This window comes from Anguilla rostrata, chromosome 9 (assembly GCF_018555375.3).
Source record: "Anguilla rostrata isolate EN2019 chromosome 9, ASM1855537v3, whole genome shotgun sequence".
Taxonomy (NCBI): Eukaryota; Metazoa; Chordata; class Actinopteri; order Anguilliformes; family Anguillidae; genus Anguilla; species Anguilla rostrata.
This window is the reverse complement of record NC_057941.1, coordinates 865,001-879,669: the sequence shown is the minus strand read 5'-3', so window position 1 is coordinate 879,669 and position 14,669 is coordinate 865,001. Positions and strand designations below refer to the sequence as shown.

Sequence of the window (14,669 nt, the reverse complement as noted above, 5' to 3'; positions counted from 1 at the left end):
TGAGAGAGAGCCCGATGTGGTCCTTACGCTCCTAAGGAAATACGGAATTTGTTTACATGTAAATCAATGGAAAACTGGCGGTGTAACCGAGGGAAAACGCATCCATGAGACATGGATCTGGAGAGAGACACACACACACACACTCGCACACACACTCGCACTCGCACACACACACACACACACTCACACACACAGACAGACAGACAGACGTCAAGAATTTAAATAATCGGTTATTTTGTTTGTGTTTATTCCGCTTCCTCGGGTCTGTTTAGCCCTCCTGGGGTCTTCCCAGAATCCATAGCGCCCACGCCAGGCCGGAGCTCGGTGAGAAACGCTGAACATGGCGATGATGCACCAGGCAGACCGAAAGGGTAAATCTGCCCCTGGCAGACCGAAGGGTAAATCTGCCCCTGGCAGCCTGAAGGGTAAATCTGCAACCTCAATGCCCCCAGAATACCATCAGCTGTGGTTTTTACAGCCCGCATGTGAACACAACATCCTGCAATCACAGGGCGAGGAATCAGCTGCCCTTCACTACCTTACAACCCCCCCCACCCCATACCGTGTTTAATAACCTGTTTTTTTTTTTGTTTGTCAGTATTTATTTTTTTTTGTCCCGTCCTGTCGTAGACTTATTTATCACCACTTCGTTTGACCGAAATTAAACACGCCATCAACGTTCATCAGGTTTTACCCACACAAATCAAAAGTGAAGTAGGGTTAGGGTTAAATAAATACCATGCATAAGGATCATTTACTAAAGTGTCAAATTTCACAAATATTCAGTATAATAATTTACATGGTTTAAAACTACAGCTTGCATAAATTGTTACATTACCATTTATATATATATATATATATATATATATAGTCATTTATTTAATCAGGTTGATCAACTTCTGTCAGGACGTTTGATATTCTTCTGGCCATTTTGAAGAACTTGTAGGCCTACATACGAGTTAAATAAATATGAACTATTACAGTGCTGTGAAAAAGTGTCCCCTTCCTGATTTCCTCTATCATTGCATATTTGTTACGCTGAATGATTTCAGATCTTTAGACAAAGTGTAATATTAGACCTAGGGAACCTGGGTAAACACAAAACCCATTTTTTTTTTAAAATAAACGAAAAAATACATGACCTTTTTGTCTGGTTGTTGGTTTTGGTGAGTCAACATAACTCATAAAGCACATGTTTGACCCATTCGGTCATCAGTAAACTATCATGCTTCTCACTTCTGGAAAAACAAGAAAATTATGTATTTAAATAATACATTGATGTAGGGTGGCTGGTTTTGTTCCGTCAGGAACGACTGTCTGGGCCGTAATTAAATTAGTAGTTAAAAGTGTTTTGCAGTTGCGTGGGTAAAAAAACAGGTTCGTTTCCCCGAATCAGTTTTGAGCAGCGAGTGTTCCTTCATTGCACGAGCGCTGGCGTCAAGCTAGCGACAAGGGCGTTTCCGCTCTAATTTAATCACAGATTGTGCTCTGGATTTCATCTGTAAACGGTGCCAGCCAGAACACAGAGATCATTTTCCGTGTCATGCAAGCAGAACCCCACCCTGTTTTCCCTCGCCGACTGCCGAATTCCTGCCGTGATTTGTTCGACAAGGCTTTTGTGTAGCAGATCGCGATACTCGTTTTTTTTTCTTTCTTGTCAGAACATGCAGAAAGTGCCGTTTTCATTGCGTTTTTCGTTTTGAGAGAGAGAGAAAGAGAGAGTGAAAGAAATCCTGAACGGCGATAAGCATGATTTGTTGCGTGTAACTACACGGTGTTCACCTGACGTTGTAGCAACATTCCCACCGTCCCTTAAATGTCAAATCCGAATTTAAGAATGCAGTGGGGTTTGGTGCAAATCATTTCTGTTTTAAAAAGTAGCATTAAAAATATATATTAATGTTTCAGGCTCCGAAACGTCAACCTGTAATTCATATGCTGGTTTGCTGTTTTGTGAGGGCTGCTTTTACTCCGCATGAGGCTGAGCGTGAAGTGGGCCGTCTTCGGGTTTGCTAGCCCTTGACTAAAAGCGAGGAATTTCCCGGTGGAGTCTTATGAAATACCGTGTGTGCTCAAGGTTGAAGGGCTGTAACCCAAAGCCCAATTCCACTGAAGTACAGAGGAAATGGCCTTTTACAGCCGTGGCCCGTACTATCTCCTTTATGAGCAAATAAACGCGTTTTACGGCTCGCAGTTCCATAAGGAATCCGTGCAGGTGTTGACATGCATGTGGGCCCGAGTGTCTGACGGTTACATTAAATAACACTTAAACAACTGAAGCTGAAGTGAAATAAAATCTTATGCAATACTGTCGACACAGAATTTAGATCGATAGTTAAATGGGAAAGTCATTTCCAGATGTTAATTACTAACCCCTTCTTTATATCTCGTCCCCAATTAATCTTACATTGTCTTACAGTAAATATTAAGTATCAAATCACATAATTGATGGGATATTATTGCCTCTGAGGTCCGATCCAAGTGGACTTTCTCCGATTCAATCGAGTGTATAAATAATGGTTTATGCAGGAAATGAACAATTAAGTATTTCGACATAAGACAAAAAAAGCCATCCCACTTACTGACGTCATCAGTTCAGCATGACCCAAGTGCCTTCACAGCACAGTTTCTTTTTTACTTTATGGTATTTGGTGAGCGGACCAAGGAAGTGTGTGTCACAATGCAAATAAGATAAATATAACATTAAATATTAATTATTCCTTGCTACAAATAAATTTGGCCATGTTTGGTTTGTAATCCTTTAATCAATTTTATCAAGAATCTTTGCAGTCAAACAAAACAATAACAACAAACCTTTAAAAAAATGTTTGTTAGTTCATTTACATATAACTGATTTTTTGAGTACACATCACAAAGTATAAAATGATAAAACGAACCAGTAAGCTACCACCGTTCCAAAACAAGCAAACCGAAAAACGCATATTCCTTTTTGTTCATAATATAAACATTAAATCTCTGAAAAAATAATATATTTACAAGTTGTTTTTTTTCTCCAAAAGCTACAGTATTTACAACATGATTTATCCCATGTAGGAATATGCAGGATTGTCTTTAAAAGAACAGAGAACTTTTACCTTAATTAAGGGTGGAAGTGCTTCACGCAAGAAATCTTGGCATTAAGTGAGAAACTTTGTGAACCAATTGAATGGACCCCCTTGCTCTCGAACAGTTATCTTAAGATGCAAGATATACAGTATAATCTTAGACAATTTTGAAATTTTGATCAAAACTACCTCTTAAAATGACAGATAGAAAAAAGAAATGTACATTATACAAGATTAATTGTTTTTCCTTCTTTCCTGGATGTTGTTTCAATTATAAACTTAAGATTATTGATTATGTGAATTGAGCCTTTCATCAGATAAGATGCACGTTCAATAAAACTACATAGTGAACAATTTTCCCCATTCAGCCACCAGAGCCAATCTAATACTCAAGATTTTTCTCAACCACATGGTATGCGTTGCTGGATATTTGATACCTACTATAGCTACTGTGGTGATTATTGTTCAGTTTCAGAAATATAGTACCACAGCTCCTGTTATAAACTTGGTATATTGTACAGTAAATACACAGAATCATGTATAAAAATATTCTGAACAAGGAGCTGGAATGTGGACAGGACCTGGCGAAGCTTTCTTGCACACGGGAGTAAAACACCTGAACAGGTGTGCTTTACATCCTGACCAGCAGAGCAGAGACAGTGACTTCATACGGTCCAGAGGCGTCGCCCAAAATCTTAAACCCGGGGCACTTCAGCAACGCCACAGACTTAAAACTCTGAAACGACACTGTGCCCTGTCTTCACCACAGGGCTGAAAACGAACTATTGTTCCAACATGTCAGAGGTTTTTTTTTGTCCAAACTACTCCTACGCTTCACCACTGTCCATTAATTATTTGGCACATAGACAAGACCGAACACAAGGGTCCATTTTCCTGTGCGTGTGCTTTCACAGGAGTCCTGTATTTACACAAGGATTAAAGGATGCATTTAGACTGTCACATATCTGAGCCAGTTATGATTTTTATTCAAATCGGATACATTTCGTCTGACCGTCAGACACGCCCAGTGATGGGATGGCCGGAGGGACGTATGAAGTGAAAAAATCACTTTAATGCAAATTAATCTGATCTGCTGTTCCATACAGGCCTCCTCCACAGAACCTGAGCGGAATCAGAATCGAACACACCGTAGGAATGCGGTTAACCCAGATGTGAAAAGATCCCTCCGCATGTGCTTTTTTCAGTTCATACATTAAGTAAAAAAATGTTTTGCTGCATAAACTGTTCAATTCAGGTCTATGTAAGATAAAAATGACTGTCTAAATAGACATGTTTCCAGTTGATGCAGGGAGAAACCTTAGCTACGACAACAGTACTTTTAATCGTTGAAACGGGTATTCAAATGTAATAGCACTACATAAACTAAAGTACTCCAACACAACTCAATAAGACTTTCAAATGATCATTAATGCAGTGATTCAACATAATAGTTATTATATATATATAACTGTATTTCATAATCTGGAAAAATGGGGTATATGTTCATTGCTCTCAATAAACCTTAATGCTTTTAGATCCTAAACAGAGCCACTTCTTCCAGCAAATAACCCTTAATAAATGATCAAAGAACATTTTTGCTCATGATTGAATTTAGTTCATTCAATGAATACCATGTAATAATGAAAACCCAGATAAATAATATTCTGAAACTGGATACCTGCTTTACAAATAAAAATGTAAATGAACGCTCAGGAAGTCAGTTGATTGGGTCTCCGGAACAGAAAATGAAACCGTAGCAGGAGTGACTGTTCTGTGCTCAGTGACTGACTGACTCTTCTTGCCCCAGGTTCATTTCACATGAACTATGGAACCTCCAGCACGTCTGTGCACCCAGAGGACCCAGTAATCTTTTGACAAAGGTGTCATTTCACATCCAAACTGCCTTTGCAATCGATCCATTCACACAGGAGATTGAGTTACACAGAGCACAAACAAGTTAGAAAAAATAAAAATCATCCTTTTAAAAAAAGTATCTGATTTGAATAGAATCTTTAAAGTTAAGATAAAAAAGTAGTCAAGTATAAGTTTCAATACATTCTCTGCAAGTTCAGAAGCAGGCATACATAGACACACATATGTACACACATTACACACAAATCCATTTCTAATAGACCCGAGGGCCTGCTGTCCCTCTGGAAAAATATACACCTTTCAAAGACGTTGATGTGTTGGCAGCATGTGGGTATGTAGACATTTGATCTTTGTAGTGGAAAAATAGAAATAATTTTAAAGTTGGGGGTCGGTGGGGGTCAGTCAGCCCCGCCCATGTGAAGGGGCGCGGCGGGGGGGCCGGGGGGTGGGGGGGGGGGGCGGCCGCTAGTTCTGGTGGCGCTTCATGTGCAGCGCCAGGTGGTCGGAGCGGGAGAAGCAGCGGCTGCAGGCGACGCACTTGAAGGGCTTGGCGCCCGTGTGCTTGCGGTAGTGGCGGGTCAGCTCGTCCGAGCGCGCGAAGCGCCAGTCGCAGCCGTCCCAGGTGCAGCGGTACGGCTTCTCACCTGAGGGGGAGGAAGAGCACAGGTGAGTCTGCGGATAAAACCCAGTTCTGTATGTGCACATCCTGCACAGCACATTCCCCTGCTCAGCGTCACTGAGAGGGGAGCCTAGCGCGTCTGCCAGGGAGGTCAGCAGAGAGGAGCATGGCTCCCTAACTACACTGTTCGTTCAGTCCCTGCAGAGAAATGTCTTTATTACTGACTGGCCACCATCGCTCATGGATTAAACCACGCTCCCGCAGTGGGACATGGGAACGTCGCTCATGGATTAAACCACGCTCCCGCAGTGGGACATGGGAACGTCGCTCATGGATTAAACCACGGTCCTCCAGCACGTCTAAGGACACTCTACGTCTAAGGACACTTACGCTCACTCACTGTGCACTTAAACGTCTCCCCACGTAGGGACAATGATAAAATACGTAAAGATGATTAATCACCCAGCTGCCCCAGTACGACACCTGGCAGACGGTCATAAATTAGAACCACGTGTCCGTCCAGCCACGTCTCCCCCTACAGGACACTCTACGCTCTCTACAGGACACTCTACGCTCTCTACTCACACCTGTGCACTTTCTAAAGTCTCTCTCCACGTAGGGAAAATAAATAAAAATACGTTAAAGATGTTAATCCTGTTGACCCAGAAGCTGCACCCGGACGCACACCTGGCAGACGGTCATAACTGTGCCAGAAGCTCATTTAAATGAGACTGTGGCTGGGGAGGTGAGTGAGTACGTGTTTGGAGGCAGAAATGAAACCCAGCTCCTTTTCTTATGTAAACACAAGGTCATTTCCATGGAGTTTAACAAGCCGATAAGGATATGGAATTGTATGAGCACTATGCTCAGACATACTGACAGTAAAACAATCTATATAAACGCTATATGAACATTCATACGCATACATACTACATATCTACAGTATGGCAATCTATATAAATGCTATATGAACATTCATACGCATACATACCACATACCTACAGTATGGCAATCTATATAAACACTATATGAACATTCACACACATACATACCACATACCTACAGTATAAATATATATATATATATATATATATATATATATAAACAAACACTACATCAACATTCATGCACATACATACCACATACCCGCAGTATAACAATCCAAGCACTATGTCAACATTTCTACACATACAGTCCTTGACAACTTGATCAAAAACATGGTAAAACAACAGTTTCCTCAAGAATCGTACGTTTTGCAGTAAGAGAGGGAGGTGGAGAATGTCAGCAGAGTCCACACCTTTATTGACTCAGGAGAGCGGTGTGGTCTGGTTCCAGGTGTCTGTGTGGGCTGCTCATATCATTAAAGCTCCATGTCAAAACTGTACCATGTTGTTTCACAGTTTAGTCATTACATGAGCAAGCCCACCTCTTTCTTTGCCCTGTTTGCACTGGTATGAATTCAAAAGGGTCACTCTTTAATTCCCAGGCCTGCTATCTACATTCTCATAGTGAAAACTTGCCATCTCACCGACTTCTAAATCTGTTTGGGTGTGACTAGCAAATATTGGCACCGGCTTTCATATACTCTCAGACAAACAAAAAAAAAAAGAAATCTTAGCAAGGGAACTGTGCCACTTATTGACCCTGAGTATTTACACTTGTTTGGTTCACAGAACCTCCTGCCTCGGTCCTCTCTGCCAGGACCACTCTGGGCCCGATCCAGACGCAGAGAACTCAAGAGACGGCACCCGTTTCCCAGCTCCTCCGCTAAGTCAGAGTGGGACGGGGTCAGGGGTCGGGGGTCAGGGGTCGGGGATCAGAAACACTGCCTCACGCTTGCTGTCCTGACCCAGTCTTGTGCAAACAGCACAGCCAGAGAGCGAAACGCTCAGAGACAGGAACTCCACGACCGTTTCTCCCCTAACGCGTCTCCCCTAACGCGCCCACACAGGACAGAATGCCTGTGCAGGGGCCCAGCGGCCTGTGAACCTTCTTTACCCCTGTGCGGGGGTGGGGGCAGGGGTAGCAGGGGGGCCAGCGCGGTTCTGCCGTGTAGAACACCGATTTCAGCAATGGGGTTAACTGCTGTTACCCATTAGCAGTTGCACAATGCTCAATATCTTATCCCGGGGCCAAAACATAATGAGAGAATCAGTGTTTCGGTCATTAGGCTGGTTTCAGGAGACTGGAGAGGTCTGAGCACTGAGATAAGTAAATCTATATGGTGCCGCCCTGTGGGCCCCTCTCTCCTCTGCCCTGTTCCCTGTTTTTATGGGCATTGTAGTTCAGTTTTACTGAAAGAGTGCAAACAGTGAGAAATATCACAGGCCCATAAACCTTATGAGGGACATGCTTACTGCCTCACAGGGTTTTATTGGCCGATTGTGTTTGTGCAGGGAGGGCAGGAGACACAATCAGTTAGATAATACTGTACTCTGCCCACACACACAAACACACACACACACACATACATACACACACACACACACAACCATACCAAGACACGAGTATAACAGCTACCCATCCACAAACACACACACGACCACACCAAGCACGAAACTACCCATCCACAAACACACACACGACCACACCAAGCACGAAACTACCCATCCACAAACACACACACGACCACACCAAGCACAAAGCTACCCATCCACAAACACACACACTACCACACCAAGCACAAAACTACCCATCCACAAACACACACACTACCACACCAAGCACAAAACTACCCATCCACAAACACACACACGACCACAGCAAGCACAAAGCTACCCATCCACAAGCACATTTTAGGCACTAGCTCTTTCGCAAGCTCATCTCATTTGAATATTTGGCGGGATTGTCGCACCCGACACCACCGGTGGAAAACAGCATGTAGAGGAGCAACCACAGAACCCAAACACACTGAATCGATATTGCTGCAAAAACACCACTGTGAAGAGGTATCAGATATGGCACTTTTAATATGAAAACATGAAGGACTGCCGCTTTTAAAAAGTAGGCTTAGAACAACGCAGGACTGATCTGTGGCAGGTGGAATTCTATAGAGAATTTAAATCCGCCCCTCCCCTGTCTGAGACCCCACCCCCTCTCTCTCTCCGCCCCTCCCCTCTCTGAGACTGTCACCCCCCCCCTCTCTCCGCCCCCTCCCCTCTCTGAGACTGTCACCCCCCCCCTCTCCGCCCCTCCCCTGTCTCAGACCCCACCCCCCCTCTCTCCGCCCTCCCCTGTCTCAGACCCCACCCCCCCCTCTCTCCGCCCCTCCCCTGTCTGAGACCCTCATCCCCCCTCTCTCTCTCACCCCTCCCCTGTCTGAGACTGTCAACCCCCCCGGAGCGGAGGAAGAAACAGTGATGCTGAAAAAGTGCTGGACAAGCTGGCTGGTCTTCAATAATGCAGCTCCAGGCTCTGGGCTGACGGCATGCTGTACTGCCCCCCCCCCCCCCCCCCCCCCCCCACCGCAACCTCTGCTAGGAACACCATGCTCTCCATTCCCATGCAGGAGCAGGTCGGACAGACTCCCAACAGGGCGGGCAGGGGGGAGGGGAGGTTAGGGGGGCAGATGGGGTTTCAGGGGAGGAAATGGCCCCCGAATCCCCGGTCATTACAAGCCCCTGGAAACCCACTCCTCCTGCCTCCTGCTCTACACCTCCTTCCCTGGGTCCCCCCCCCAGTGAAAAACAGGGATACGGGCTCAGCACACCAAGGTGATGCTTAAAATACTCTGGGTGGGGGCGGGGGGCAGAGGCAGGCTGGGGGGGAGGCCGGGGGCGGGGGGGATGTGGCTGTAGTGTGGATCAGGCACAGTTCCCCAGAGGGAAAAGCATGTGCTGTATCCCCCATGAGAAACACAGAGCAGCACCACAGAGGCTCACAAGCGGATTCCTATCAGCCAGGTAACCCAGCACAGCCCAGCACAGCCGCCCAGCCCAGCCCAGCACAGCCACACAGCCCAGCCCAGCCCAGCCCAGCCCAGCCCAGCCCAGCACAGCCCAGCACAGCCCAGCACAGCCACACAGCCCAGCACAGCCACACAGCCCAGTCCAGCACAGCCCAGCACAGCCACACAGCCCAGCCCAGCACAGCCCAGCCCAGCCACACAGCCCAGCCCAGCACAGCTCCGCACAGCCACACAGCCCAGTCAAGCACAGCCCAGCACAGCCACACAGCCCAGCCCAGCACAGCCACACAGCACAGCCCAGCACAGCCCAGCACAGCCACACAGCACAGCCCAGCACACACCTGGGGTCCCTAACCCTGCCGGTGTGGGGGGGTACAGTGGGGGGGGAGCACCACAGAGGCTCACAAGCGGATTCCTATCAGCCCAGCCCAGCCCAGCCTAGCCCAGCCCAGCCCAGCACAGCCCAGCACAGCCCAGCACAGCCACACAGCCCAGCACAGCCACACAGCCCAGCCCAGCCCAGCCCAGCCCAGCCCAGCACAGCCCAGCACAGCCCAGCACAGCCACACAGCCCAGCACAGCCACACAGCCCCTAACCCAGCCGGTGTGGGGGGGTACAGTGGGGGGGGAGCACCACGGAGGCTCACAAGCGGATTCCTATCAGCCCAGCCCAGCCCAGCCCAGCCCAGCCCAGCCCAGCACAGCCCAGCACAGCCCAGCACAGCCACACAGCCCAGCACAGCCACACAGCCCAGCCCAGCCCAGCCCAGCCCAGCCCAGCCCAGCACAGCCCAGCACAGCCACACAGCCCAGCACAGCCACACAGCCCCAGCCAGCAACCAGCCCAGCACAGCCACACAGCCCAGCCCAGCACAGCCCCAGCCCAGCCACACAGCCCAGCCCAGCACAGCTCCGCACAGCCACAGCCAGTCAAGCACAGCCCAGCACAGCCACACAGCCCAGCCCAGCACAGCCACACAGCACAGCCCAGCACAGCCACACAGCCACAGCACAGCCCAGCACACACCTGGGGTCCCTAACCCTGCCGGTGTGGGGGGGTACAGTGGGGGGGGACACCGTGTGAACAGCTCTGGCTCCTCTCATTTTCGGTTACAGAAGCGGCTGAGATTACTCTCTCCCTCAGTTTCCCTCGCCCAGGGGGGGACGGGGGGGCCCGGAAGAACAGGTTTTTCCTCCTCTGCTCTTGTTCTCTCAGTAAGCCAAGCAGGGCATGTGTGGGCATGCAGGTACATTATGAAAGAAAGGTACGGGGGTGGGGGTGGGTTGAAGAAAGGCAAATACCCCCCCCCCACCTGATGTAATTCCTGACCTCTCTTTGAGCCTCCACTCAGAGAGAGAGAGAGAGAGAGAGGGGGAGAGAGAGAGAGAGAGAGAGAGAGAGAGAGAGAGAGAGAGAGAGAGAGAGAGAGAGAGAGAGCGCTCCGATTCCTGCAAGCTGCTTCTTGTTTTACAGAGAGGCGCATTACAAAATAGCCGTTAAAAATACAGGCAATTATTTTAGTGACTGTTGTTTTTCCCGTTTTCCAGACTTCTATGATTATGTTAAAACTGCTGGAGACGAAGAGCCTGAGAATGAGAGACAGCTTATTACAGCAGACCCTGCAGCCGGGCGAGATTCAGTCCTGAGCCTCTGCTGATACTGCACAGGCCATATAAAACACACACACACACAGGCCGTATATAACACACATACACAGGCTATATAAAACACACACACACCAGCCATATAAAACACACACACACACAGGCCATATATAACACACATACACAGACCATATAAAACACACACACACCAGCCATATAAAACACACACACACAGGCTGTATATAACACACACACACACACAGGCCGTATGAAAACACACACAGGCCGTATGAAACATACACACAGGCCGTATGAAACACACACACAGGCCGTATGAAACACACACACACAGGCCGTATATAACACACATACACAGGCTATATAAAACACACACACACCAGCCATATAAAACACACACACACACACACACACAGGCCGTATATAACACACATACACAGACCATATAAAACACACACACACCAGCCATATAAAACACACACACACAGGCTGTATATAACACACACACACAGGCCGTATGAAAACACACACAGGCCGTATGAAACATACACACAGGTCGTATGAAACACACACACAGGCCGTATGAAACACACACACACACAGGCCATATGAACACACACACACACACAGGCCGTATGAAACACACACACAGGCCATATGAACACACACACAGGCCGTATGAAACACACACACAGGCCATATGAACACACACACAGGCCATATGAACACACACACACACACAGGCCGTATGAAACACACACACAGGCCGTATGAAACACACACAGGTCGTATGAAACACACACACACACACACACAGGCCGTATATAACACACATACACAGACCATATAAAACACACACACACACACACACAGGCCGTATATAACACACATACACAGACCATATAAAACACACACACACCAGCCATATAAAACACACACACACAGGCTGTATATAACACACACACACAGGCCATATGAACACACACACAGGCCGTATGAAACATACACACAGGTCGTATGAAACACACACACACAGGCCGTATGAAACACACACACAGGCCGCATGAAACACACACACACACAGGCCGTATATAACACACATACACAGGCTATATAAAACACACACACACCAGCCATATAAAACACACACACACACACAGGCCGTATATAACACACATACACAGACCATATAAAACACACCACACAGCATATAAAACACAAACACAGGCAAAACACACACACAGCCGTATGAAAACACACACTATAACACACAGGTCGTATGAAACACACACACAGGCCGTATGAAACCACACACACAGGCCTATGAACACACACACACACACAGGCCGTATGAAACACACACACAGGCATATGAACACACACACAGGCCGTATGAAACACACACACAGGCCGTATGAACACACACAACAGTGAACACACCACAGCATATGAAACACACACACACCAAGGCCATATAAAACACACAACAGGGTATGAAACACACACACAGGCCGTATGAAACACACACACACACAGGCCATATAAAACACACAGACAGGTTGTATGAAACACACACACACAGGCCGTATGAAACACACACACAGGCCATATAAAACACACACACAGGCCGTATAAAACACACACACAGGCCGTATGAAACACACACACAGGCCATATGAAACACACACACACACAGGCCATATAAAACACACAGACAGGTTGTATGAAACACACACACACAGGCCGTATGAAACACACACACAGGCCTATAAAACACCAGGCGTAAAACACACACAGGCCGTATGAAACACACACACAGGCCGTATGAAACACACACACAGGCCGTATGAAACACACAGACAGGTTGTATGAAACACACACACACAGGCCGTATGAAACACACATGCGCTCTGGGGACAGCGGCGTGACGTCTTACCCGTGTGTGTTCTTTGGTGCGCTTTCAAGTGAGAGCTCTTTGTGTAAACCTTCATGCACCCTGTAAGAGGAGAAGGGAAAACGTCAACACTGACCCAGCGGCTGGAGCATCGCCATGCGGCTGTTTGACCCAGCGGCTGGCACATCGCCATGTGGCTGTTTGACCCAGCGGCTGGCACATCGCCATGTGGCTGTTTGACCCGGCGGCTGGGTCGTGGGACCCCCGCAGTTGGGCTCACCTTGGAAGTCGCAGTGGTGGATCCGCCTCTTCTCCAGCTCGGGGTTGTTGCGGCGGTTGTAGCGGGGGCCGGTGAGGATGCCCTGGCCGTGGGCCATGAGCAGGGCCTGGGGGTGCATGTGCGTGAGCTTGAGGGCATGCCGGGCCTGGTAGGGGGGCGGGGGGGAGACGGTGCAGATCAGCTCGGCCTGGTTCTCCGGGCTGCCGGGCTGCGAGTTCGGCGGCGACGGCGGCAGGCTGTGCGGCTGCGGCGACGGGAACAGCTGCTCCGGCATGACGAAGCCCGCCGCGCCCGTCGCCATGGCGACGCTGCTCAGGTTGTGCATGGTTCTGCTGCCGCTGCTGCTGCTGTCCGACTGGCTGCTGGACGAGGGCATTGTGAGGTCAGCGCTGCTGACGGGCAGGTGGTAGACCTGGGGCTGCTGGGGGCCGATGTGGAGGTCGCCGGCGCTCACGTCGGGCTTGACGAACAGGCCGTTGACGGTCTGCGGCACGCTGAAGACGGAGGTGAAGTCGGGGAGCGTCTGGATGGAGCAGGGCAGGTCCAGGCCCGGCTCGCTCTTTATGTGCTGCAGCAGGGGCTTGCTGGGCCGGTACAGGCCCGTGCGCAGGTGTGTGGTGTTGGGCAGGATCAGGTTGATGTTGACGCTGTACGGCGTGGGCTTCTCCTCTGAGAAATACTCGTCCACCACCGAGGCGCTCTCCCGTCGGTACTTCCTGTCTATGACGGGGGGAGCAGGCATGGGGGCGTTCTGGGACAGGTACTTCTCCATCTCCAACTGTGCCTAAGGAGGGAACAGCCAGAACAGGGGAGAGAGAGAGGGAGGGGGGAGAGAGAGAGAGAGAGAGATGCAGCACATTTAATTTCTAACTGAAGAATCATTTTTTCCAGGGGGTGTAACCTGAGACGCTTCTCTCAGGATCAGGAAGCAGCAGAAGGGAGATGAGCCGGAACAGGGCTGCTCCTGAAGGGAGTTTCCCAGGCAACGCTCCGGAGGAACACGGGGAACCAGGACTCCCGCGCCATTCCCAGCATTCCAAACAGAATTCCGAGGAATGCAAGTCTGCGTGGCACACGCTGGGCTCTGTGCCGGGGCAGGAGCAGCTGACACATGCGTGGAAACACCCCCGGACCGGAAACCTGCCCCTGCTTCGACACGCCGAGCGCAAAGTCAGCAATACACCTCTTTCTTCTGCTCCTCCTCTGGAGGCTGGATCTCAGGCCCGGAGGACCAGCCAGGCATGGAGGACCAGCCCAGGCCCGTGGACCGGACCAGCCCAGGCCCGGAGGACCAGCCCTCACACTCGCGCACCGCTGAATTACACGCTACCCCACGGCGCACAAGGCTACGGGCGTGGCGGGTTTTAGCTGTGCCCAGATTAAGATCTAAACAGGAGGAAGGCATGAGG

The 14,669-nt window shown here is 48.9% G+C and overlaps 1 protein-coding gene across 1 annotated transcript in view; it reads right to left on the bottom strand.

Moving 5' to 3' along the window:
• Positions 1 to 2,733: 2,733 nt before the first annotated feature.
• The window catches only part of klf5l (Kruppel like factor 5 like), an 18,146-nt gene continuing 6,210 nt past the window's right edge, over positions 2,734 to 14,669 (bottom strand). Inside the window, exons 2-4 of the mRNA XM_064349627.1 lie at positions 13,261 to 14,044; positions 13,023 to 13,082; positions 2,734 to 5,581 (exon numbers count right to left, since the gene is read on the bottom strand). Of these exons, the coding sequence (XP_064205697.1) occupies positions 5,403 to 5,581; positions 13,023 to 13,082; positions 13,261 to 14,044 (1,023 nt within the window). The 3' untranslated portion in view covers positions 2,734 to 5,402. The remainder of the gene's footprint in view (positions 5,582 to 13,022; positions 13,083 to 13,260; positions 14,045 to 14,669) is intronic.